Source organism: Strigops habroptila, chromosome 3, assembly GCF_004027225.2.
Source record: "Strigops habroptila isolate Jane chromosome 3, bStrHab1.2.pri, whole genome shotgun sequence".
In the NCBI taxonomy this organism is placed as follows: Eukaryota; Metazoa; Chordata; class Aves; order Psittaciformes; family Psittacidae; genus Strigops; species Strigops habroptila.
The window spans coordinates 35,570,223-35,598,144 of NC_044279.2; the positions used below are offsets into that span (position 1 = coordinate 35,570,223).

A 27,922-nucleotide genomic window follows, 5' to 3' on the forward strand; every position below is an offset into this window, starting at 1 on the left:
CAAAGGAAATGCTTTTTGTAAATGCAAAAGTCTTGGCAAGATTTTGGGGTTATATCATTGGAATGTGAGATATGCTTCCCACTGGTCATATGTTGCAACAGTGCATACTATCTCATTCTGTAGATCTATTAATGCCATCGTATGATTTGGGGTTTTCAGAGCAGTGATAGTGATTTCATTCTTTGCCCTCTCTATTTTGTCCCCATTTGCCTGCCTGCCTTTCTGTGCTTCTCTGAACTCTTGATCTCTTTGCCTGTACAGAAGGGGATTACCTTTCCTCTGCGTCTGCATTCCAGTTAACATGAAGGGATTTAGATCTCCCCGAGCTGTTGGTATTGCCCATAAATGAAACCGAATGTTTTCCTACGTTACTGAAAAACATGTCAGATAAAAATAAGATGAATATATGAAGGAATGCAGTGCACTGCTCAATATTTTTTTGGTAACAAGATTGGGGAAGGTTGTGCAACTATTTTTTTTTAATTTTATTTTTTTAAACAAAACAAACCCACACTTTTTCATTTGGATTCCACTGCATTTTCCATTTGTGAGACTCATATGGAAAATCCTAAATTGCAGTTCCTCAGCTGAACTCATTCTGAACTGTTCAACTCCTTCATTTTATTAACAAAGCTCAGGGCTTCTGACTTAGAATGGTGATGTGTTGTTCATCGTAAGCTCTTGTGATAAAAGCAAGTTAAAAGTATTTCTTGAGTCTTAGCTGGATGTTTTAATGCATCTGGTGAGTTGAGGGGTGGGACTGGCATTTGCAAAGAAGTAGGGAGAGGAACAGGATTTGATAGACACAGTGTATTTCTATGCTCTGCATTTTGTACTAGAGGAATTTGAATATTCTGTTGAATATTTCTTCTCTGCAGAATTTATAGTAGGATCTAGTTCAAGTGAAGGGCAGGGTTAGGTTTTTCTTTATTTGTATCATAAAAAGTAGTAAAGATTACTTTTCAGCTAAATTAAATAAGCTTTACCTAGGATGTATAACATTTTTTTTAAGATTGTGGGTTTCAGAGAAGCAACAGAGTACACACCCCTGCTAATTTGTCTTTTAGTACCAACATCTGAAATTATGGCACATACTATTACTTATTTACATTATGATTTCCATGTAACTGAGTTTATTAGATTTATCTGGGTATAAGAGGAAGGTAGAAACCTTTTTTCAGCCTCACTGTGCACTCATATGTTCTGAAGATAAATGCTAGGAAATAGTGATCAAAACAATTTGATTGTAGTTCTGATGCTGGAATAAATAAAATATTCATGTGTTGGTCTTTCTTGGAGTGGAGTTTCTGAATCTCTAATTGCAGTCTGCATGCTTTGGATGGTTCAGAAGTTAGGGAACATTCAGCTATTATGAACTTAATGTATTCTGTAAAGGTTCTTTGTTAATCATTCGTAGAACCAAGTTTAAAACTAGGGTAGAGCGTGTGCAGCTCACAATCTTCATTACATAAGTCGTCATAAATATGACATGTACAGCCAGATCCCTTTGATTTGAATATTGATGTCTGTGTAACAGGATGATTAGAAAGTTACTTATTCAGAGGTTAAGGCTTTTTTATTAATTTATCTCTCTATTGGCATTAGAATTTTATTATTATTCGTGAAATAAAATGAAGAGCAGCTTGGTTATTGGTTGAAGCTCTGTGCTAAGCACCGCAGTTTATTTTATTCAAGCATAAATATGCTCTGGGGTACAATAAAGACAGTAAATGCTCTTGAGATCGCTTCAGATTTAATTCCAAATAAGAATAAAATGCAAATTATGAAATTAATTTTTCACACATATCCCAAATGCATCACTCATCTCCTTACACTATGCCCAACAGAAAGTCTTTATGAATCCAGAAATGCAATATAACTCATAGTCTATGACTTCATTCTCTCATTTCTCATCTTCATTTCTTGCTGCACCAACATCTCTTCTCTCCGACCCATAGATTGATAGCAGGTCTCATTAGCCAGCCAGGCTGTAGCCTTGGCGTGCTGATTAGTGAACCTCAAAGATTCATATTTATTTTGGCTAACAATGTGGTTGCTTGCTTGAACGTCACAAATCTTTCTACAAAACTACAGATTTTTCCTGAAAATTGTGTGTACATTCATGCACACATGTGTGTGTATCTGCATACATATGTACTTTGTCACAACACCAGACAGGTCGGTGGTTTTTTTTCCAAGCACGATCAGACAGGATGTGGTGAGGGCAGCAGTTCAGTCGCAGTAATTTTATTCATACAAAATCTATTTTTACATAAATCATTGAAGCAAAATTTCTAATTTGGGCTTTTTAAATTCCATTCAAAGAACCACTGGTAATAAAGCATTAGTTCAGGTTCTGGATTTAGTTCTTGTTTGTTCAGCTAGCAATGGCATTGCAAGAAAATGCCTTAGTCTGGCAGGATATTCTGCTTCACTTGAATTCTTTTTCTTGGCTGAGAGGCCATATTTGTTACCCTGTTCAGCTGTTACCACCTGCAAAAGATGACCATGGTTACTGAGTAGATTAAGGGTTAAACAGTGAAGTTTTCGGTACTGTCACAGCATAAAGGCTGCAGTCTTATGTTCCAACCTGCAAAAAAGCTGCATCAGAAACCCACACAACTCACTGTAAATCAATAAGATTTCTACTAATACTCAGATTAATCTTCTAGAGCCAAAATTCAGGCTTTAGATGCCTGTAGCTTTATAATACGTGGGTAGTTGGCTATGCTAAACCTCTATTTCCCTCTATTTCTAATTTCCTCTCAGTTTAATCTTCCATGAAGTCTCTCTGAAACTAATGCACATGAAATAAAACAGCTGTCCTGATCTGCTTCCTTATCAGCACTTTTAGCCTGTCTTTTTCATCCAAGATGGTGAATTAAATATGAGATCTGACTTGACATAGAACAAGAGAAAAATACCAAGAGACTTTTCCTTTTAGAAACAATATTTTTGGGGCTGGAGATCTTTGAAATATGGATGTGCTTTAGTATAAAAGTTGAGTAGCTGTTTTAGTAAGTGTAACACAAATTCCCATTCTACAAATGCAAGAGAGAGAAATTAACCTGTGTGCATTTGATTGAACGCAACATCTATTTTCCATTTTCTTTAAATGGTTCAGCAACTGTTTTTTTGAGAGCCACTGTCCCATCCACAATAACTACTTGGCGTTCTCACTAGGACTGAAAGCTTAGTCTTTCTGAAAGTTTTGTTGTGAATAAAACAGCCCTCAGTTGTCAGATTTCAGAAAGCAGCTTGATCGCTAGTCATTATTGCACCAGTGCAAGGTGTGGGGGTTTTCTTTCTCTTCTACACACAGGTTTAGGTATGGTAAATAGGTTGAAAACTCTTTCCCATGCAGTGTGTGCATCTGTCTGTCTGTCTTCCTCTCTCTCCAAAGAGAGGGGAATATGATCCCCTGAGTCCTAAGAGTTTGTGAGGGAGGTATGCATATGAACAGTGCATGTATATATATAGCCTTCAGTGGACTGAATTCAAATTGCTTCTTTACTCAATTGCGTCACTTAACTTGTGAGTCCTGCAGGGAAATATGATTTTAAATTGCAGGTGGGCACCCAGGATGGGTGGCTGGAGGCTGAGAGATGCTCTAAAGCAGCGTGTTCTCTGGCTGTCCTAGGCAGGCACTAGCCTCCGACTGGGACAGATCTCTCTTGTTTGAGTAAAGAACGTTGCTTTGTATGCAGGTGTTAGCAGACTGAGTGCCACTGTTGAGGTGACAGAGATGTTTGTGATACGTTACCTGGAAGCTCACTGAGCAGAAGCTGAGGGTGTAATTTACTGTGTAATGTGGGGAAAAAGTTAAGGAAAATATCACTTGATATATTACTGCCATGACATTCAAAAAATGTATTCAGATGTTCCTCTAAAATATTAAGCAATCATGAATAATGCAAGCTGAGGATGTTTAAAATTCAAGAACAAACACAAATTTATGTTCTACCAATTAGGTTTCAATTACATTCCAATGTTATTCTCACCCCTGCAAAAAAAGGCATAAATTATGGCTTTCTTCATTTAGTAACATTATGCGCATTGCTGTCTCTGTCAGAGCATGGGAAATAAGGTGTTTACAGTAAATACATTTTCACTGTTGAGGAGAGAATGTGAAACCATTCTTACTACATCAAAAAGCATCCTAGATGGGACACTAATGCTAGAGGCAGTTGTGGGGGGGTTTGTTTGGACACAGGCATGGTGAGCCAAAATTGCTTCATTTTCAGTTTGCTGCTGGCATTGACTTAGATGGCAGAGTTATGTCAGGGTGGGTTTAAAGAGATGATCCGAAGCTTACATTTGACAATAATACTGAAAAGCCCACTTGTGTGTGGAGACCCAGACCTTTTCTGTGTAAATACAGTGACTACACATCTGTATCTGATAAATGCAGACATATTGCCATACATGTACACTTGTTCTCTTTCTAAAACTGTCTTTTCATCTTTACAACAGAATGAGGATACTAAATACTTACTGTCTTGACCCCCGTATTGTATTACAATTTAGAAGATATTTTGTAAAATACTTCAAAGACAATAATTTCAGGACAGAAAATTTTAGTAATAATTAGATATTAGGATGGTGTTCCTTTTTTAATTTGTTTTCTTTTCCTTTTATTGTGTTTTTAGTGTTGTGACCTTGGATACCATGCTAGTCTTAACAGAGCCCTAAGAACATACCTTTCTGCAGAGTATAACCTTGAAACTTCCAGGCATGAGGGCTTAGACATCATTGAAAATGCAGTTGACAGCTTGGAGCCACGAAGTGACAAGCAGAGATTCATGGAAATGTACCCCACCGCTTTTTGTCCACCAATGAAATTTGAGTTCCAGTCTCATATGGGTGATGAGGTTTGTATACTGACAAGGACCCCCACGATGACTGTTTCTGTTTCTATATAGCAAGTAGAGAATTTATCCCCTTTTACAGAGTTCAGTAAGAGCTGTTATTGCTACCCAAAAGCAAGTGGATCAGCAATAATATTTTGCAAAATTGGCAGCGCTGTTCTGAGTTTCTTTGGAGTTCTCAAGTAAAAACTGTTATATGTTATTATGTCTGTATTGCTCATAATGACATTGCAGTGAATTTGCTGGCTAACCTGTGTTCAGCCCAACGCCGGTGTAAATACTGGTTTTATGTCTTCACTACTTACCTCACCCATAATAGAGCTTGTGGGTGTTACTTGGGAGCAGCTGCTCCAAACTATGTTCTCTGAAATGCAGCCTTTTCCCCTTCTTCTTCCCTATTTTATCATCTGGAGATTTCAAGCATACATGGCACCCCAGCTGTGCCCCGTTCTGCTACACCAAAGGCCAGTAGCAAAGCAGAATGCAGTATCACCTGTACAGATCTTTTATCTGAAGGTAACTCCAGGGTTTGCGTTTCTGTGTGATAAGAGAAGCAATGCAAAGCAGCCATAGAACAAGGCTGTGCTCTGTAGTCATAAGATGCGGTACGTAGTTCCATACCTTGTAACACATAAATACTTTAAATTTAGATGGATACATTTTATTGTATGCTTTACTAAGTTTTAATAGATATAGTAGGAATTCACCTAGTTTTAAGGAGAGCGACCAAAGGCTATTGACTGTTTTTTTAAATTCCTTGCATCTCACAGCTATTCTTGGTTCTTTGTTAGGTTTGTCAGGTCACTGCCCAGCAACCTGTGCAAGCAGAGCTTATGCTTAGGTATCAGCAACTACAGTCACGATTGGCCACACTGAAAATCGAAAATGAGGAGGTAAGATCTGTGTCTACAAGGGAAATGCATTGTACACCATTTTCAGGAAGGTGCAGTGTTCTCTACCCTGTCAAAAGCATCCACATATCTTGAAATGGCTTCAATCCGTGTGAGCTATTTTAATTTTTAAAATCAAATACTGGCAAATATGCTAAGGTAGATCCTTGTCTGCTTTATAGAGGTTTGGGAACTTCATCCTTTACCTGTCCATACATTCACATGATGTTTCAGTGTAAATGTATTTTTAAAGTTTTGTGGCAGAAAACCACCATGTAACAGTTACTGTCTTTTGTTACCACCCTTTGTACAGTCCTCAAATTGCTACTACCGTAGTACAAAGGAATTTGACTGTCTTTTGTGGTAGCTGTGTCAAAATCTCTTGTGCTCTCAGCTACAGCTATTTCTAAACAGGAGTACTGAATGGCTGTGACAGGAATAGCTCACCTAGTAAAATAAAATGCCTCTTTTTTTTTTTTTGTAAAATACAGAAAAGCTGTGCTGTTCTCTTTCCCCTGCTCTGGCAGCAGAGAGAGAGAGGCCTCCCAGTGGTTTTAAATTACACTTTCTTAGAGGCCCTTAGTTTAAATGAGAATATGTTCCTAAATTAAAACATAGGGATAATTTAATTTCTTGGTGTGCTTTACTGATAAGTTTTCAAGATTCCGGTTTTTCTCATTCTATGTTGTATGCTGAATGCCTAGAACAAAGTATTAATGTCCATGAGACATGTCTTAAAAAAAACCCACTTGAATTCAGAAAGTATCTCAAGGTAACAAAGACAAAAGGTAGGAGAAAGATTGTTTCTTTCAGTAAAGTGAAGTGCCAGGGACACAGGGAGAGAAGTCATGTAGGCAGGCATGGAAAGGATATTTGCCTACACTGAAGATGCGTGCAGAAGCGAGCATGATTTGGTTAAGATGACTCTGCTAGAGACTCTTTTGAAGCAGAACTGGGAGGTAAATCACATCCTAGTTAATCTTGCCTGTTACTTTATTGCATTGTGCTGCATTCCCTGTTCCATGGCCTCCATGCCCTGGTTCTCACTATGAGTGATGATGCTCCATAGCTTATAGGAAGTGCTGTAAGGCTGGTGTAAATTGTTCTTTCTCCAGGCCCCCTCCTCCAGCTGTGTATTCCACTTCTGCAGTTTAAACATCACTGTGCTCTTTACCATAGGAGTCATGTCACAGATTTTTATCTTGGAAGAACACATTTTTCGGGGGGCCAGATCCTTGGATGTACATATTCTAACACAATCTAACATATTGACCACACTTAGGAGAGTTGACCCTTCAGAACATTGTATCATCTCTATTGCCTCCCAGATTAGGGACCATAATAAAATCATGTCACATTTCAATTCTAATTGCAGGAATAAAATGCTTGAAAGTGCTCTATAGTCAACACAAGAGTACATCCATGTTTATGGATTGGACCATGGCAAAGCAGAGAACTAGATAGGAAACCTAATCATGTAATTCTTCTATTACATGCTATCTGTTACAGTGTGTAAAATCTAGCTTTTCATGTTCACACACCAGTTTGTTTGGGGGAGCGTGCCAGAGAATTATTTTGAGTAATCAGCTTCCCTACTAAGCTGTTCTGATATATATTTATCTTGCATTTGGTAAACTGTGCTTTTTAATGCCAGGTTAAGAAAACAACAGAGGCTACCCTGCAGACGATACAAGATATGGTCACCATTGAAGACTATGATGTGTCAGAGTGTTTCCAGCACAGTCGCTCAACGGAGTCTGTGAAGTCAACAGTCTCTGAGACATACCTGAGTAAGCCTAGCATTGCAAAAAGAAGAGCTAACCAGCAGGAAACAGAGCAATTCTATTTCATGGTATGTTGATTGCTTCGCCATTCATATAATACCGACCAAATACATGAAGTAAACATTATGCAGAAGTTCCTGGAATTTATGTGCCATACATAGTAATAGATTGATCTGCATCTCTACAGAAATTCAGAGAATATCTGGAAGGTAGCAATCTCATCACTAAACTTCAAGCAAAACATGACTTGCTGCAGAGGACACTCGGAGAAGGTAAATATCACACAATAAACTGAAAAGTGATTCCAGAATATACAATGAACCACTGAAATGCCAAAGGTATGCAGGAAAAAAATTGCAGAACTTAAAGCTTAATTGTCCAGTAAGCATAGGTTTGATTTTTACCAGTCATAGTTTTGGTGTAGTGCTAAAAGTAGACACTATAAATTGATTTTGTTTCTTCAACAGATATTTATTTCCTCTGCATAGATGTTTAGACAAGTAACTATATTTGGAAATGGAACTGTGAATGAAAAATCTCGTGTCTGAAAGGGGAGCTGACACAGTCAGTGCAGCATGATTTGAGAGCTGTGACAAATGTGCTAATTCTACTTCCCAGTGGTTTCTGTTGACTTGAGGGTTTTTTAAGAGTTGGGCAAGAGTGATATCTTTTTAAGCATAGAAAATTATCCATGGTGCATCTCTTACAGTGGACTCACTTGTGCAACATTTCTGACACATGGACGTGAATGTCCTTTGTGCAGCCTAACAGCTCAATGGTACATTTATGAAAGATACATGGTGAAATCCTGACCTCACTGATGTTAGTAGGGAGATTCTTATGGACTTAATTTAATGTTGGGTTTCTAGAAAGTATTTGTGTGTTGTGTGTTGTCCTGAACACTCTCCACAATTTTTGAAAATACATCTTAATATATAAACCAAGTGAGCAGATGTCCGTGATCAAATGAAGTAAAGCTTAGTTAGGGCAGTAGTCAATCAGGCACTGTGCTCAGCTCCAGCCCTCCCAACGGGAACTTCCTCGTGGAGTAAAGGGAAAAGGAGAATCACACTGCAAGCCTTGAGGACTAGCCACACAGAGCATTACAGACTTGAGAGGAAGTGAATTACACTGCAAAGAGTAAAATTCCTCTCCTGAAGGTCAAAGACTATAATGCAAAGATCAGACTCCAGAAAGGAAACTTGTTCTCTAAAGAGTGTCTCTAAAGGATGTGTCCATCTATTTTCATTAGACTACCAAGTGTCTGTTGTTAATCAGATCTCTTGTTGCTTTTAATATAAAAGCAGATCCACAAATCCAGTTGTGGAGGTGCCTAAAGAACTACTAACAGTTCAGTGGGTGTGACCCAAGGCCCTTGTCCAGGGAGTGACTGAGATTGGGGCTAGGAAATAAACAACATTTTCTTGCAAGGCTGGACTGTAGAGGGTGGTAGCTGGTTTTAAACAACTAACTACGTTGTGTTCTTTCTCATGGAATTTTTAGTTTAATAGGATTTTCATTTAATGTGTGCATTGAACAGTTTATCACACAAAACAATGTGCAGCTGATCTTAGTTAGAAGGGGACGATTTTCCTCCAAAGTCTCACAGAAAATGTATTTGGAAAAGTAAAGTGTATATTTGTTATTTGGAAGCCTGGCAAAATGCATGATCATCTACTGAAGGGAGAAAGGTGCATGTTAGAAAGAAATAAGGAAAGAACAGTATGAAAGAAAATCCAAGGAAAAGCTTCTCAACAGGATGACCTAAGTGATAAACTGCTGTCAGGCTCTGGGCTGTTCTCCCTTGCTCAGGCATGCTTGAACCATTCTGTTTGAGGAGTTCCTTTTGACCTACCAGTTGTAACCCCAAGTAGTTAATCTGTGTTGCCCACAGTGGTTTTGCACATGGTTGTTGTCACATCATCATAGCATAGCACATACAAATAGTACCCAAAATGTACATTCAAAGATGATATTTTGAGCAAAAGCCATCATTCTTACAGGTTAAAAAGTCCACGTACCCCCTTCTGTTGAGTTACGTCCTGCATTAAATGCACATGCCTGGGAAGGACGAGCTGGATTCTGTACATTCCATGAATGGGGGTGATTGAAAGGATATAATTACAGTGGAATTATGAACATTATTGCTGTAGGTAGTATAGAAATTAATTTGTAGGAAGTGAGCTGCTCTTCTGCTCCACTCTGCCTTTTCTGGAAACTTTCGTGTCAGCAAAACAGCAGACTAATAGCACAGGGCGCTATGCTAAGTAATGTAGGGGAGAATGGGGGAGAGGGAGAGGATTGTCTGAAGTGCAAGTTTTCCTTTGGCACCCTCTCTTGCTTTTATTTAAACATGTACAATGTAAGGTTGTAGGCTGAATAAATCCAGATTTCCATCTGGTGTCCACAACATTGACAGCGTCTGGCTTCTGTTCCAGTTCATCACCAGCCTACTACAGTCTGTTGCTGTTTATGGACACAGCAGATACATATTCATGATTTGCACAAGGGAGATAGATGAAGTGCTCTGTGCTGAGTCTGCGTCTACAAATTTGGAAAAGTAAATGAGAAATACTCAAATGAAATTGATACTAAACATAGGAAGCTCACTGATACTAATTCTGACCCAAGGCTCATCTATTGAATGAACAAATGAACAAAGCAAAGGGAAATGCAGGAAAGAGAACAAGCAGTTGTAAAAGAAATTGCCCGTGTCCCAGATAGTTTTTCGTCCTAATCTGTTAAATATCAGAGATGTGTTTAAAATCCCACAGATGTGGGATTTGTAACATCTTTTGGTTTACTAGCTTATATTCTGGAGATTCTTAGACTCAATGAACTTCCCTCAGTTACATGAGTAGGGAGAAATTCCTAGGTTACCCTTTTTCTGTCATAGGTTATTTTACATACTCTTATTTCATCCCTCTTTTCCACCTCTCCAAAATAGATGCCAGCAATCTTTACATGTCTTACTAATGCCAGAGGTTTTCCCCAGAGCTTATTCTTTGTGCCACCTTCTATGGATCTCCACTTTTCTGGTTCTGCAAACTGTATATTCAGATTAGGGTTTTCAGTACTGTGCAGTATTTCAGGTGCACCTGGACACTGACATGTGATGTTATGTTTTGCATATCACTGTTTTTCATTCTTTCTGCAGTGTGACAAGCTTTCAAATTGAGTGGTGTACTTAGACCTAGCCCAAGTGATGCTCAGGGTGGTTTTCAGAGTCACTATAATTATCTGTAGTTTTGTTAGCTGCATAAGTGTTTAATTCTTTCTTCCCTAATATCTTACTTGAACCTGTTACACTGAATTTCATTTGCCGTTTTGTTCCTTAACATGGTTAAACCCTTCTGAAGGTCTTCACGGTTTTGTCAGGATTGATACAAAAGTATTTCAGTCATCTGCACCATATTCTGCCTCCTTAGCCGTTGTGATCTCCCCCGGACATCAGTAAATGTATTGTGTATTACATAAATGGTCCTAATGGGAAGGCTTGAGTAAATGACTGTTACACTCTTGTCATGATGAAAAAAAAAAGACCATTTAATTCCACTCGGTTTCCCTTTTCTTCACTATTTTTTGATCAATGAGAATATTTTGCCACTTAATCCATGGCTGTTTAGTTGCTTCAGTTGCCTCTTGTGAAGAAGCTTATCAGGCGCCTTTAAAAGTCTAAGTAAATTAATTCAACTGATTTTCCTTTATCCAACTGACATGTTCAAAGAGTTCAATTAAATTAATAGGGCACAATCCCCTTTGGGAAAACTGGGCTGGTTGGAACTTACCATACCATGACCTTCATACTGTTTCGTTATTTTGCTTTTCATTGTCATGAGCTGACGTGGTGCACATGCCTGACTTACTGGTCTGTTGCTCTGCAAAGGCTACCCAGGAACCTTCCTGGCATACGGTGTTTGTTTCTTTACAATTCTCTGCAGTTCTCTATGGTGTTTCCCAGTGATAGTGTCGTATTTTTTTCCTGCAATACACAGACAAAAGAGAGGAAGGAGTCTTTCAATTGCAAGCCATTGGTGTCTAGAGCTCAGTGTTTCCAGCACTGAACAGGTTTAGGCACAAGGGGAGATGTAATCCAGTCTTGGCACAGCTCTCTTTCCATACTGATTTAGCCACTAAAACACTTGAGCACAAACAATAGACATTGTTTGGATTTTTACTTCAAATTATTTACAATATCAAGTGACTCTTTAATATATGGTCAGGCTTCTTAAAAGTTGTTCCATAAACATGGGTTGTGTTTGTATTTTAGACATAACTGTGGAGATGGTAGATAACTGCACTGCCCTGTTTGTTGTATAATTGTGTATCTTTTTCTGGTAAAATGAAAGTTAGAGTTAAAAGTAACTTGCCAAGAATAATTTAGATTTAAAGACATCCACCTGAAACCTACAAATGATTACTTCATGTTTATTGAACTTTTCTAGGTCACAGGGCAGAATTCATGACAACAAGGTAAGATGTCTTGATTTGATTTGATTTAGAGTTACAATTGTAATAAAATCTTAGAAATTACAAATTTTAGAACAAGTTCGTAAGGGTATTTAACATCCGTTTTGTTGCTGCTGTTACATAAATTGTGTACAGGCCCTGTGTGTTTTAACATTCAGCATTTCTGTTTCAGCATGCTGTTCATGAAGACTGTTCATCTTCCTCATTTTTGTGAGCTGCTTAGGCCAGTGTCAAGGTGGCAAAAGCTGGGAGATCCTTAAAAATATTTGTGACTCACACATCAAATTTAGAAGTTGCAGGGGGCTTTCTGGTGCTAGAAAAGAAGTATTTTTCAGTTGCTAGAGATGCCTTGCCTCTCATGGTTTGTAATTCACTTGGTCAGGATACGCAGTTCAGAAGAACCTAATACAGAGATGAATTTAGGGGATACACTGCGTCTTTGGTAACATAGCTCCGGACAGGAATACCTGCCCTCCCCAGCATCCATGTGTTCAATACTTAAATGGGTCTATATATTCACAGAAGACAAAGGGACACAGCGTTAGATCTCCCTGTTTTATATAGCACATACTTTTTCAGTTGCGTAATGCCAAACCTGTGACTTGCCTCCAGACACAAACACAGAGGAGCACTGCAGCCCCCAGGGTATCGGACTGTGGGGGGCAATGGCAACTGTTTGAATTTGCAGCTGCCACTTGCGTGTATGTCCTGGGTTCAGCTGTAGCAGTCATTTTTTCTCCTTCTTAATAGCTGGTGCAGTGCTGTGTTTTTGACTTTCAGCCTGGGAACCATGCCGTTATAGAATCACAGAATGGTCAGGGTTGGAAAGGTCTTTAAGATCATTTAGTTCCAACCTCCCTGCCATGGGCAGGGACACCTCGCACTAGACCATGTCACCCAAGGCTCTGTCCAACCTGGCCTTGAACACTGCCAGGAATGGAGCATTTACCACTTCTTTGGGCAACCCATTCCACCACCCTCACAGTAAAGAACTTCTTCCTTATATCTAACTTGAATTTCCCCTGTTTTTTAAACCCATTACTCCTTGTCCTATCACTGCAGTCCCTGATGAAGAGTCTTTCTCCGACATCCTTATAGGCCCCCTTCAGATACTGGAAGGCTGCTACACAGTTAAGAAGTTACGCAGCTTCTCTTCTCCAGGCTGAACAGCCCCAACTCTCTCAGCCTGCCTTCATACAGGAGGTGCTCCAGCCCCCTTATCATCCTCGAGGCCCTGCTCTGGACTTGCTTCAACAGCTCCATGTCCTTCTTATGTTGAGGACACCAAAACTGCACACAGTACTCCAAGTGGGGTCTCACGAGAGCAGAGTAGAGGGGCAGGATCACCTCCTTCGACCTGCTGGTCATGCTCCTTTTGATGCAGCCCTGTCACTGCTATGGGCACCATGCTTCTGGTCCTGGTGACAGCAGGAACATCCAGACCAGCTTTCCTGGTCTTACTCTTCCCTTTCCATGCTATACGTCCTTGCTCAATGCCTTCTCTTCCTCCTTGTTGGTTCCTGGATGGAATGGCCTTGCCGCCACCCCTCATCTTTGGATTAAATAAATAATAAATAGAAAAAGTCTTGCCCTCCAGATAAGAAGTTTGGGTCTAGCTCTGGCTCTGCCTGTGCTGGATCACTTGGTTTTGTATAATTTCCTCTGCCTGGTCCCCATATTCCTGGGGATATCTCTACAGACTTCAGATTAGCCTTTCTCCCACTACTCCATGGTCCATTTTAGCTCTGTAAAGTTGGACTTACTTCTTTTCCTTACACGACCCCAGTTAAAAAGCAGTAACAAATCAGAGCATCCTTCCAAATTGCTGACATTAATTCTGAGACCTGTGCCTTTAACTCTGCCCCCAGATGCTACCAGGAATGCTTGGAAGCCAGTAAGCTTAAGTTTATGTCTAATGTAGAAAATGTTCTTTCTTGACTCCAAAGCAGGTGACTCCTCAGGCTCACATCATCCTAAATTCCTTGCTGTGTAAGCAACTAAAAGAAGATGATGGATTTAGGCAACGATTTTATCTTAGTAAAGTGGGGGAGCAGCTTGAAGCCATCTTACCTCCTATCTTCTCACAGCTGGTCGCTATGAGAAAGAAACACTCAGGGAATAGGGCTTGCCCATCTGTTCCTCAGGACCAGTTCCCCCACTTCAGCTGGAACCTGCCTGTTGCCCCAAGGTTCAGTTAAGTTTCCAGACTGTAAAGCATGCAAACGGAAGTGTTCTTTGAGGTCAAATTTAGATTGTAGAAGGGAAGAGGGTATCTTTAAAGATTATTGTAAAATAGCAGGTAGTACCCAAACAGACCGAAGTCCCACTGTTTAATCTTCTGTGCATTATTGTTCCTCACTGTTTCCACTGAAACATTCAAATTTTTGCTAATTCCTGAAAAACATGTAGAAACATTGAACTGCTGGTGCAGGGAACTGGGGAAGCTGTTGGCATGTAGCTGTTAGCATGACATTCACAAAATAAGTTGTGACCTAGAAGACAACGTTTATTTCCTGTAATCTCAGTTGTAGTCATCACATGTGTAACACTGGGTAAACATTTGCAGCCCAAAGTTTTGTGTGTTCTTCCTTTTCTTTTTTTGCTTTATGCTGCTTTTGTTTATTTGTTTCAAGTTGATTATATTCTTTTCATTCCTTTAGCTAATTTGCAAGGTGTTTCTTTTCTTGTGTGAAGATGTTGATGGTTGGATGTGGAAGGCTAAAGCTGTTTAACCTTCCTGGCTCCAGTTGAAAATGCAGATGGTTTGGTTTTGAAGCATCTTAGGAGTGTGCTGAGAAGTGTTAATTTGCATTTGAAGCTTCTCCAGCATGAAGCAACTTCTCTGCTTGATAAGAGGTGCTTTGAGTGGCCTGTGTTCTGCTGCAGCTGGAAGGATGAATTCCAGTGGTTGCTGCACATTTCATGCGTGACCACAACAAAAAAAGGTCATTCCGATCGTGTAGTGTTTAGAATAAATGTATGGTAAAACTGCAAAGCAGGGATTCATAAAGAATGTCATTATTTATCCATAAGTAATGTGTTTTTAATGGAGGAGTTCTCCACTCTTTAATCACTGTTAGACTTAAATTTGATGGAAAGTATTTGATAAGTTCTCTGTTTATTTTTCCCTTTACAGTGTTCTGTTATTTTGCCATGAGCTTACAGACATTTCATTTTATTGCGTGATTTTAATTCTACCTTTCTCAGTAATCATATTCCCTTCCCTTAGGCCTCCAAATCTTCCCCCTAAGCCCCAGAAACACAGGAAGCCCAGACCCCGATCACAGTATAGTGCTAAGTTGTTTAATGGTGATTTGGAGTCATTCATCAAGGTACTGGCACCAGCCACCACAGTGGCTAATCTCAACACTTCTTACTATAATGGTCACCACCTCACGTGAGCTGAGGCAGATCATTATGTATAAGTCTGTTCTGGGGCTCTTTTCCTTCCCGGTTGATCAATATAATACTTCCTGAAGTCAGAGGGAAAGAGGGGGATCTATTTCTCATGTTAGCCTCCCTACAATTTTGTTAATCAAGTAGGGATAGTATTGGCAGCCTGGTTTTATTAGGAAACTTAGGATCATGTAGAAGATAGGATGTAGTGGTGCACCCCATGACTTAGCACAATTTCCTGCTTGCCATTTTCATTACATTCATTATTCAAAGTCTGTAGAGAAGCAGTATTACCTGGGTTTGAAATCCAGCTTTTGATTTCCTATGACTTTAGGAATTTATTATATTGTGTAAAATTGTGATCACCACTATTCTGGATCTTGTATCTTTGCTGTATTTACTATCTTCTTCTTTTTCATACTTTTATTTCTAATAATGCTTCTAGCCGCGGCCGAAGGAACTCTCACACAAGACATCAGGTATAGTTCTGGTGACAAGAGAACCATCTCCGCCTCACTCTCGGGTTGCATTCACACCTGGCTCAAAATTAGTTCTTTCAAAGACCTGGAGGGAGAAGTTTGCAGTAAGAAATGCGTGTACACGTACAGCAGGCAAAACTGAAGCAGAGCTCAACTCTGGAGTCGTCATAGTCTTAAATGATGGCTATTTCCTTATTCATTACAAGACTTGCCCATCACAGTCAGTTAGTGCCTCTGGACACTAGCTGGCAGAGCTAGGGGAAAGAAATCTTAACAAAACCTATCTTTAAAGCAATACATTTATAAATGCAGTGAATTAAATTCCTGACTGCAAGCTCTGTGAACTGGGTTTGAATGTTACGGGGTTTTTTTTTTCCTCCTGTGCAGTATAACTAGCAGCAGATATTTTGCAGAACAAATTCTGTGCTCAGTGGCACCATACCAGTTTATCTGTGTTTGAATTGAGCTTTCAGCCATCCTTAGTACAACTACAGGGAAAGCCATTATTATTATGCAGGCAGTGCTGTGAGGTGCAAAGAAAGACTTTTCAGGAAATCATCCCATGATGCAAAAGATTAATACCATGAACAGTTTCTCACTCAGGGATGAGAGTAAGCAAAGAAACAGAAACTCCCACAACAAAAAGCCCCTGGATTAAAGAAGCACAGAGCAAATCTGAAGAAATGGTACTCTGTCATTTTCCCTCACAGAGAAAAGGGTTATGCTACATGGCAGTGTGGGTGACAGGGCTTACTTGAGAGTTGGAAAGTCCTACGTAATTAGATGTTCAAAAGGAAAGAGGATAAAGAAAGCTGGTAGCCTTATGACAGCTTTGCCAGTGTGGGAGCTAACTAGGAAAGCGTCCCCGCCCAAAGACCATGTCATCCCTGATAGGGATGAGTTATTTTGACAGACACAAAAAGATAACAGCTAGTGAAATACAGTATTGCACAAAATTGCTTTTTGGTACATTTTTGCATCATAATGAATGATAATTAGTCCCAAACATACATTCACTAACTACACACATCAGATTTAATTCACAGCAGCGATAGGGTCACTGTTCTTGACATTTCACCAACACAGATTGTTACTTCAAATTATTTTCCTGTCATTAGATCCAAAATCCAATTAGTTTAGATTATTTCAGGGAATTACTTAATCACAAAGTTGTGCATGGTTGTGAACAGATTCTCCCAAACCAGGTATGAAAATAATTTATTTTGTTGTAATTTCTTACTGCAAACACTGTCTTTTCCAAGGCTTTGCATTCTTTGCATGAACCAATGTACTAACAGGAGATATGGGTGCATGTTGTGCATGTTTTATAATACTCTTTCTTTGAAGAGCCAGGCTGCTCAGTGTTGGTGAAGATGGCAGTATTCCTGGTTTTAGTAGCTGACCTGTTCCATGGTGGGGGGGGGGGCGGAGGATTTATTCAGCTGTTACACAACTAAAAAAAAACCAGTGTTCATCCAGACATTACTGGTTCTTGACTAGCCAGTCTTTGCTAGGTTTTAAGTTAAAAGACAAACAAGCCACAATTTAAATAGCATAATTAGCAGTACAGCCTTTTGTAAGCCCCGCTAAAACAACATGGAGTACACAGACAATCAGGGGTTAGGTTAGCTCAGGAAGTGCATTGTTTCATTGCTTCGCTGTGTGTTATTTTTCAAACTTTTTTTAGTAGTTGGCTTTTCTTCTACTTGGGCTTAATTCATAAACTTCCCATTAGTGTAATTGAGCATGAAAACGAAGGACTAGTTTGTAAGAGGAAATGTGTACTCTGAGTTACAGGGTGCTTTTGAATTCACAGCTTTGTAATACAGACTGGTTTCATATTAAACTTTCAAATGGATTAGTCAGTTCTCTGAGTGCTTACGTATTTGAAATTCATTTGGAAAGAAAAATTACAGCTTCCAAGACAAGAATTTCAAAGGTACCTATTATTTATGAAACAGTAATTTTTCCAGTGTGAGCACCAACTTCTCTAAATAATTTTTAATCATATGATTTGTGTCTTTAATAGATATTTGATGACTTGTAGTCATTAATGTGCTTGGGTTAAAACATCCATTTTTTTAAAGTGCCAAAACACACAGACAAAGGACTGTGATGGTTCTTTTGAAAAAATCAGCAGTTTTAAAGAAAAAGACAAATATCTCAGTGAAAATTAGTGTATCGTCATCTTCTCCCCCTCCCACCACAAGCATTTTTTCTCCTTTATTAAAATGCCTCTTCTTAATTGGAGATGTAGCTATAGACCTGCTGTTGTAACATGGTGGAGACTAGGAGCTTTGATTACTGAGCTCTGCCAGTTGCAGGCAGGGAGGTGTAGGCTGGAACAGCACTTTTGCAGTACCTTTGTGCCTATGGAAGAGACAGCGGAACCACCTGCTCAGCTAAGAGTGGCTACAATTCACCACCCAGTGTATTACCACCTAGTTAGAGCAGTCTGAAATAACATACCAGGCAATCATCTGCACTATGTTAGGACAAAGGAATCAGAAGAGCATGTCGGAGTGCTCTAAGGTCAGGAGGGGGACACTTGGACCTCCGTGCAATGTCCTTTGATGTCTCTTCTACAGGAACATTTCTGATAGTCCAGCAGGTCCAGAAAAGGCCTTGTCAATTGTTTGGGATCAATATTTTTTACAAAAAAAAAAAAAGGCACCTAGAGGAATTAGGTCCATTCTCCACCAGGAATCATAGAACCACAGAATGGTTTGGGTTGGGAGGGACCTTAAAGATCATCTAGTTCCAGCCCCTGACACAGGCAGAGACATCTTTCATTAGACCAGGTTGTTCAAAGCCCCATCCAGCCTGGCCTTGTTGAGCACTGCTAGGGATGGGGCAGCCAGAGCTTCTTTGGGCAAAGGAAGAAAAGAAAGGTAAGTTAAATGGATGCAGAGGGATCATCTTCATTATTATTCTTAATAATAAACTTTTTAAAAGGCAAATTCACTGCTTTAACTCATTTTGCTTCAAAAATCTAAAACAAATGCATGAGCTTAGATGTCACATACAGTGTTAGCCAGATATAGTGGCAGAGGTAGAGAATAAAGTCTGAATTTCCCAATTCAGTGATTTTAACGAACAACCATAATCCTTTCTCTTCGCCCATTCCTTTCCCTCTGTCCCTAAATGGGAAGAGAACTCTGTTAGAAATTTTTTTTTTCTTATGTATTTCTTTGCCAGCACTGTATGTCCATCTGGATTGACCAGGAAAATGCATATTCACATTCAGTCCAGAGTATGGAGGTTTCCTCTTTCCGATCTGCAGTTTACTCTTTCTGCTCTTATTTTTACAGGATTCAGGACAAGTCATTCCTCTCATCGTGGAAAGCTGTATCAGATTTATCAATTTATATGGTAAGCTCTGAAACATACTACGTCATTTCATTATCGCCCAGACTTTGTGTATCTATCTTTTGCATAATGCATTTACCACCACAGCTTTGTTTTTAAAATAGACATCAAAAGTAGTTTGAAAACTAGATTTATTTCTCACCACTGTCTCCCATCTTTGCTGTAGGTCTTCAGCATCAGGGAATTTTTAGAGTGTCTGGTTCCCAGGTGGAAGTCAATGATATTAAGAATTCATTTGAGAGAGGTAATTGCATTTTCATTTATTCGAGCACCTTAATATCTGACATTCAAAAATCTTTTAAATTCTAATTACTTTCTTGGCCGGTTAAGCAGTTTGTATGCACTTTGTATACTGCACCTAAAACTTTGCACTGTCATATGCTAAAAGATGAAGTATAATAATGACATGTACATGTTTTTCCCATTATGTTCTAGGAGCATGAGGTTGTTTTTCATTTTGTTTAGATGAGGCATATGACTCATGAATCAACTGTAAACTTTAGTCTTTTGCTAATGATAAACTGCAAACAATAGTTTGTATTTTATTTTCAAGATACTCAGACATGAAAGGTTATGGTTTTTAATTAGATTTGAGAGACCACTTAACATGGTTTGAGAACCCTGTTACTTGTTCTTCTGGAATAGGAGTTCTCAACCTTCTGGTCCCTCTGCCAAAGTGGCATCACGATCAATGAGAATACAGGCTGTGAAAGGGTCATTCCATTTTCAACCACTGTTTTCATTCCTGAAAGAAACTCCAGCCTCAGAGGAGGAATTATGGGAAAGATACTGGGAAGTCAAAACAGATTTAAAACATGAGTGGCTTGCAGCGCCCAGCCTAGGATTGCTCTGCAAGGGGAGCCAGGATCCAGCAATCCCCTAATTGGGTTAAAACAATACTAGTTACTTTTTTTTTCTTTTTTAATTTTACATTCTTTTTCATTGGCTCATAGAAGATGGGATTTTAATTTCCAGAAAAAACTTTTGCAGATCATCTGCTAATGAGAAAACCCTTGGAGCAATAAGTCTTCTGACTAAAAGCATGAAAAAAATATGCACAGTGTTTTTTGTCCCCAGGATTAGTTACATATCGTGTTAAACCTGATCTCGTCTTTGACAAGATACTTGAAGCAGCTGTTTTTACATGCTAAGTGAAGCCACATCCTCCTATTCTCCAGCTTTTAAGTCTACCTTACTGTTAACTGCTTCTTCTAGGTAGCGTTATTCTGGAAGATACATACATTTTAAAGTGTTTCAGAACAAAGATTAAGTCTTTAAAATGACAAGTAGTTCAGTCATGGCTGATGTGTCAGTTAGGGTTCCAGTTCCTAAACAGTGTTTTCACAAAATGGTTGCACATATTCCTGAATGTTTTAATTTTTCAGGATGAAGACGGATTTCCAATTCAGAGAGTTATCTAACTCAGTTTGCTTTATGTAAGCTCCCAAAGAATAGTCTGCAAAAGAACCCTATTCAATTAAGAACATTTAGCTTTTTTATTTGGCGAACTGTAAATCACAATGTGTCTGTAGATACCTAGTTGGAAGTTCAGGACCTAAGAGATCACTTGGTTATGTAATTTAAAGGAAGCTTTATTTAGGCTGCCGGTTTTAGTTTAATCATAGCCTGGGATTTCTAAATCAGTGTTTATTATCTTACTTGAATGCTTGCATTGCCACCTCCCACACACTAAAAACAAAAAACCCCCAAAGTGTCACTCACTTATAAAAATGATGCATGCAAGAATGCTCCTGCATGTGTGTTTCATTCACTTTATTTACTTTTTAAGGTGAAAATCCTTTGGCAGATGACCAAAGTAACCATGACATTAACTCAGTTGCTGGAGTACTGAAGCTCTATTTCCGAGGGCTGGAGAATCCTGTCTTTCCTAAGGAAAGATTTAATGATCTTATTTCTTGTATCAGTAAGTACAAATCTCTGTTTCTTTCTCAATAGAATTTTACTTTCCTATATACAGTAGCGGCCTGAAAGAAGACTAACTTCACAGATTTTTCTGACACAATTTCTTTGCTATCTGTAACAGTCTGGGTCAGTCATTAGTCATACTCGCAGCTGTGGTTGTTCCCTTTTTCCAGTGGGATTAATGTACAGTACAACTCTTTGTTTAATAGGACAGGAAGAGTATCTTTTGGTATACAGGAGACAGTTAAATTTAAGCACATTATTATTTTCCTCTGTGCACTGAGGCAGACAGAAGGGGATGAAGTCATGACCGTGCAACAGAGTACATTACTTTCCACAAAGGTTTTCATGCCCCGCAGCTTGGAGACCGCACTGGTGAGTAAGTACCTAACTGCTCAACATTGTGTGGTTCTGGACCTTTATTGTGCTCAGCTTAAAACCCACAATCCAACTAGCAGGAAAGCCTTTCAGTCCAGGAATGGAGGGGAGCAGCTGAGTGCTGCCAGTGCAAGAGCCCAGTATGTCTTCCAACACACAAGTTGTAAGGGGATGCCTTAGAGGATCATTGCATGGGTCTGTGCAATGCTGGTGTTCATAGCTGGGCACAGAGAGGTTGTAGTAGTTTAGGAAGTTCTCAGTGGATGAGTGAATTGCTCTGGCATGCACAAACCTCTTCCAGTTCACAGATCCCTCCAGATGTTGAGGAGGGGTGAGGCCAAGCCAACCATCAGTAGGGTTATTGTTCTCTGTGAGTCCATTAGAAGTGGTCAGAGGTACTCACTTTGTGGAAGAATTTCCTCCTTGCAACCCTTCCGTTATAACTTGCCTGCTTCAGCCAAATGAAGAAAGAGGCAGTTTCATAGGTAACGAGGGACAGACCTTTGGGATATTAATTTGGGCAGGCTCTCTCCAAACTGTGTTATTTTGGCAAAGGGACCACAGATTGGTGTGCGCAATGTCTTCGGTTGGCCATCAGATGGGCTTTTCTAGTCCCTGCTGGGGGAACCTAGCATCTGTGGTTTCCTTCCCACACAGGGAAGATTGCAGTAATTCAGCCTGGAGGTTACAAATACATGGATCCCTGTGACCAGGGCTATGTGCTATATTTTGTGTGTCCTTTTTTGGGGGCTTTTCCACAGATGTTGTTATTTACAGACTTGATGGTACTGAGGAGTCCTAAAGGACCTCAAAACCACAGTGAACACTCTGATCCCAGATGCTGAGGGAGATACTGTCACTTTAGGAAGCATAATCTTGGTTCTGCCTGAGTTCAGCTTTAGTTAGCTGTGGTGCCACAGCCCAGAAAATGTCTGCGAGTCAGAGAAATTGAAATCTAAAAAGGGATCATTTTGACTGAGTGATTTTCTGCATGACAGGGATGATAGAACTTCACCTAATAATCCTGCGCTGATTTCCATAACTTCTGGATGAATTAAAGCATGTCTTCTGGAAAAATTTATCGATTTAATGGCTTCAGCTGACAGAAAATATTCCACATTCTTGGATAAGCTGTTCAAATGATAAATCACTTTCATTGTTAAACAATTGTACCAGATTTCCTTTTCAAAATTTCTGCTGTCAGATCCTGGCCATTGGATCTCTTTATGACTTTATTATTTTGACTAAGCATTGAGAAAAATATAAATGCTGTTTCTGATGTGTGGAGATGGTATTGCGCTCCGCTGTGTTGTAGAGCTTTAAAGAGAATTGTAAAATACCAAGCCTGAGTATTCAGCTTACAGAAATTATACAAGTGAGTGCTTAGGAGATACAAAAATACTTGCCCAAAACAACCTTTTAAACGTTTTCCAAGAAGAGGAACGTGAATAATTTCAGAGAGTTTCCATTCACCATTGAAGTTTCTGAAGACAAGAGTGGGGTATTTGGAAGGAGGGGTAGAAGTTCAGTGGACTATGTGTACATGGCACCTGTGCAGGTGGGAGAGATTCACCAGCTTCTCAGAGCATCACTGTCTGAGAAGGATCCAGTTCAGTTATCCCGAAATGGTCTTTTGTTATTGAGAACTTTAAGAAAAAAGGCAATGGATACTGGATCCCTAGCATTAAGTCTTAGTTTCCTTAGAGAATGTCAAACTATTGCATGTCTAAGGGAGACAACAGATGATTTTCTTTCAAAAGAGCTGAAGTCAGTAACAACCAATAGCCTGGAACAAAGTCACTGCTTTTCACAGCAGCATTTTAAAATGGGACAGTTATTTGGAAAGAGGTGTTGCCATCTGATCCTGGTTTAGACTGGCTGTTCTGTGAGATTGTCATAAATCTGGATTATCATCCTACGGCAGCCTGTCAAAACAAGGTGTAATGACTGAGTAGTTCTGCTAAGTTTGACTTCTGTTATTGCTGTTACAGGAGAAAGCAGAAAATTTTCTTCCTGCTAAGGTGTTTTAAGAGTCCCAGATCTGCTTCTGGCAGGTTTTGGAGGAAGCCAGGGAAGGATCGCTTTATTGTTTGGTTTGGTTTCCACAAGATTATCATTAGGGGCACAGTGAAATAGCGTGTCAATGCCTTCCTTTAGCAGAGGGAGGAGAGGTTAGTTTGGAAGATGGCAGGAGAAAAGCAGTTTTCTCTTTGAGCACACTGGGGTGAGTTTGCTTTGTGTTGTCACAGTGAGGGGATTGAATGCGATGTGAGTAGAGAAAGAAACAGCTCTTATGTCTTGCACCCACAAGCAGCCCCAGAACCGCATGTGGGGAACAGTTGGCTGTGTGTCTGCATCTTCTGATTATCTGCAAAGCCTGAGGTGGAGTGTTTTTACAGCTGTGTACCTAGTCTCTGTGCTTTGCTAAGTGATCCAGCACTTCCAGGGAATAATACAAAAAAAAAAAAAAAACATATACCAAAAAACCAACAAGCATTTCAGAACAGACTGTCTGTCACAGTTAGCACCTATGTGGCACGTACTATCAAAAACTGTCGATCTCAAAGATCCTTTCCATTGCTATCTTTTAACTTTAAAGCTTCCTATATCTTGCAAAAAGAAAGGCAGTCTGGGCAAGATTCTTCTCCCACTTCAGACACTGAACCTGTCATAGTCGCATCAGTTTATTTTTCTGTACTCATTTGGCCTCACATAGTAAGTATGTTGGTCTTCATGATAATGGGAGCAGGGCCAGGCTCCCTTTCCCCTGTGAGAACATGCATTACTGTAACTTGTATAGATCACAGTTGATATGTAAAGTCTAGAAAGCTTTCGCATTTTTAATTAAGAGGGTTTAAATGTGTTAATTCATATTGCACTCACTGACTGGTAGACAGTGAGGGAAAGAATAAACACTAAGTTGTGTTAAAATAGTTTTTCAAGATAAATGTCAGTGTGGGTTTTTTAATCGTTGGCAGAAACTGTTATAGAACAGGAGAGGCAGAAAGCAAATTCATAAAGTTAATGTTCACATAAAACTGTAAAAGGGCAGAATGTCACACATTTTATATGGAAATGTAACATTGCCAGTGAAAAAACCCTTGAAACTGAAGTATTTAGTTATGGATGTCAAGCATAATTGAGGCTACAGCTGCAGAATAAACCTTTCCTCAGTGTAGCCACTGAGGAATTCCTTTGCATTTATGCATGTATTTCCAAATTAAATATAGCATTGTGAGTTAATGCTTTCCCTTTTGTAAATACAGTGGAAACAGTGCAACATGACTGTGACTTCTAGAGCAATTTGTATTAATTAGACTCATGAGAACAGTGTTGTTCTGTTTGGGTTTAGGATCTGTTTTAGATAAAATTTGGGGTAAATTATGACTTCTCCAGAGCAAGCATTGAAAGGTAGGACAGAATGTGAAGAATCCATCTGATTATGGGTCATAATTGTGTGCTGTCAGCAAAAGGAGTGGCTACTATTGCTCCTAGCAGCACTTGACAATCCAGGGGGTAAAAGAAAGTTGGGGTAAGAGAGGAGAGTTGTACTGCGCTTCTTTTCTGTCCCTTTGTAGAAACAGATTGGGCCCAACACAAGCGAAATACTTATAACAGGAGTTACATCAAGGTGGGGGGTACTGAAGCTGTGTTCAGGGCTGGCCATAATTCACATTTACCGCTGGGCCACTGCAGTTCCTCTCATGATGTCAAGTTCTTATACACATGAATTACAGTTCACTTTTACATACATAGCTGTGCACTACAGCAGCAGACACATCTCAGCTACCCAGACTGCTTAGCCTTCTGCTCAGGTCATTATAATTCTTCATGGGTTCATCTCCCTTGCCTTAAATTTGATATACTGAGATGCCAGGATGGGTGAAAGCTTACATCTTTTTTCTTCTGATTTTCATCATTTCAGTCCTTTGCTGACAGCAGTAGCTGCTTACCTAAAGGCATAAATGTTATGAAAGGAAACTATTTTATTGCTTTTCCAGACTATTGCCCATTATTTAAAAAGTAAAAAACTGTATTCTGAACTGTCAACTCTTCCTGAAAAAGTTTCAACAAAACGACAACTATTTCCTTCCCTAAGTGACAGTGGAGTTGTGTTTGTCCTCCTGTAATGCTTTCTTAAATAGATCTCTAGAGCATTAAGTGGCATTGCTGAGTTAATATATACATATCTTTGAGTTGGATTGGACTCATCTACCAAAGTAGAAAGAGGCACAAATTGTTAACTTCAGCAATAATAGATATACATGTAGATTACTCGTCAGTGGTGAATTGACCATAAAAACGACATCTGCAAGTAACTCAGTCCCATTTGATGTTCAGCAGCTGTGTAAAATACACATTAGGCATTCACTCTGTTACTCGTAGGCACCACACCAAGTGCAAGTAGTGGGTGACCCCCACACAAAGATACTGCATTGGATTTTATCCTTCAAAACTGTGGTCCTACAGGAGAGAGATATCTTACATTATACCATAGAATGCTTTCTTGTTCTTCCTTTGTGCTACCTCTGCCTGTGAAATATGCTTGGCTTGCACAGCACTGGCTGTTAGTGTAGCACAATTCATTCACTGCTGACACCAGGCTTCTCCTTCCACATGTTCTGGTCAGTAATATCTTTATCTTCCTTTTGCGAAGTGTTTGCAATTCTTTTGTTACTACTGAGCTTGGCCATGGAGGGAGGCTGTTAACAGAGAGTGGCAGAACACACACTCATGTTTCTGAGCTCAGACTGCTCCCAGCCTGAATCTTCTCCTCATTGGATAACCCTGTCTCACCACCAGTGCAGGAGAGGCCATGTGTAGAACCAAGACGAGGGAAAATACAGTGCTTTTGTAGAATTTTCGACTAAAGCAGAGAGGTAATGGCATGTAGTTGTCCAGTTGCCCAAAATATTTCAGAATCACCAGTGATTGCTCTCTTGCAAAAGTCTTTTGTTCTCCATCACCAAAAAGTGCTGCATTTATGTATTTGAATATTTATTTTCTTTTACATGCTCTCCTGCTTCAGGATTATTGCTTAATTAAAGTTTAAATTTATGTTTTATTAATGTTATTTAGGATGAATGTATCCTAAATGGTTCATTTATATTTGGGGGCTTCAGTTAGTTGTGTTTTCTCCCCTCAGTTTTCCTTTCCTGTTCTGAGGCAGATTGTTCATTTCTGATCTGTTTCACTTTAGAGTCTGCCTTTGCAAAAGCCTCATTGTGAAGTGGTTAAAATGTGTTACGTCTTATGGAAGAGAAAAGTGGACATTCATTGATTCTGTGTGTCTCTACAGTAAGCAAAGGTGACACCACTTCTCCAGAACAGGTTCCAGTGTTCTTGGAGGCTGAAGATTACACCTTTTAAGCCTTGAGCAGCTAGGATTTATGCCTGTCTCATGCTATTGAGAACTGGTCCTTAGCCCATGGCTGGCAAAGAGGCAGCTAGCTGATGAGTAATTCTTCCATTTATGCAATGACATTAGTCTCATCTGGATTCACTCATCCAGTTCAAGGACAAGATGTGTTTGCAAAGGAAGTCCATGGGAGATCAATAAATAAATTTTTTCCAGGAGCAATGCAGAATTGCACCGCAACAGATTTTCTTGTGGAGGTTGTGATTTCCTTGCTCAGAGGATTTTATGAACAGGTTGCACAGATGTCTCTCAGAGGTGATTAAGGTGAAGTCAAAGGGTAAGATTGTAGTCTTAAATGACCTCTGAAGAGTCCTCTGAGCTCTCTGCTTTTCATTCTTTGTAGTAGCAGGTGGAGGCTCCTTAGATCCCAGACACCTTGTATGCTTAGATGCCTAGATAATGTTATGGATACAGAGAAAACCAAGCTCCTTTTATTATTAGTGCTTTGCTCCATTGTTGTCTGATAAAAATACATGAATAGTTCTGGGCACATGTGTCCCTCTTTTCCACAAAGCACTATAGTCATGAATCTCAGAAGCTGGCCTCTTCCCCTTCTCTCGTTTAACCCCACAAATGTCTCGTGTGCTCTGAGTTGCCCTGTAGTTCCACTTTGACAGGAGCACAGTGTTCCCATATCAAACACCTTCTTGTCTGGCTGGTAGGAAACTCTCCTGCTTGTGGGTTTGACCCCTGTGACTGAGATGGGTCTGGAAGGCAGGTGTGTCAGAGCAGAGCTCCAGAAGTTCTGCTCTGCTGTGAGAACTGGGAACTAGAAAACAATAACCATTTCTGTTTGTGATATTTACCTGACAGTAGCCTTGATTTGTGGTTGATATTCATGTGTCCTTCACACAGTTTTCCCTTTCCTCCTTCATTCCACAATGAGAAAACACTCATTGTGTTTGTTCTCACTGTGCTTGGCCTTGCCAGAGGCTTGTCCTGTTGC

The 27,922-nt window shown here is 39.6% G+C and overlaps 1 protein-coding gene across 2 annotated transcripts in view; it reads left to right on the forward strand.

The window, feature by feature from the left end:
* Positions 1–27,922, forward strand: part of SRGAP1 (SLIT-ROBO Rho GTPase activating protein 1) — a 141,932-nt gene that overhangs the window by 94,001 nt on the left and 20,009 nt on the right. Inside the window, exons 7-15 of one of the 2 annotated variants that reach the window (XM_030479477.1) lie at positions 4,650–4,871; positions 5,660–5,761; positions 7,413–7,610; positions 7,730–7,814; positions 11,988–12,015; positions 15,242–15,344; positions 19,199–19,259; positions 19,423–19,500; positions 21,046–21,180. In XM_030479477.1, the coding sequence (XP_030335337.1) occupies positions 4,650–4,871; positions 5,660–5,761; positions 7,413–7,610; positions 7,730–7,814; positions 11,988–12,015; positions 15,242–15,344; positions 19,199–19,259; positions 19,423–19,500; positions 21,046–21,180 (1,012 nt within the window). Of the gene's footprint in view, positions 1–4,649; positions 4,872–5,659; positions 5,762–7,412; positions 7,611–7,729; positions 7,815–11,987; positions 12,016–15,241; positions 15,345–15,853; positions 15,888–19,198; positions 19,260–19,422; positions 19,501–21,045; positions 21,181–27,922 lie in introns of both variants that reach the window. The other variant, XM_030479476.1, reaches the window with a different exon arrangement.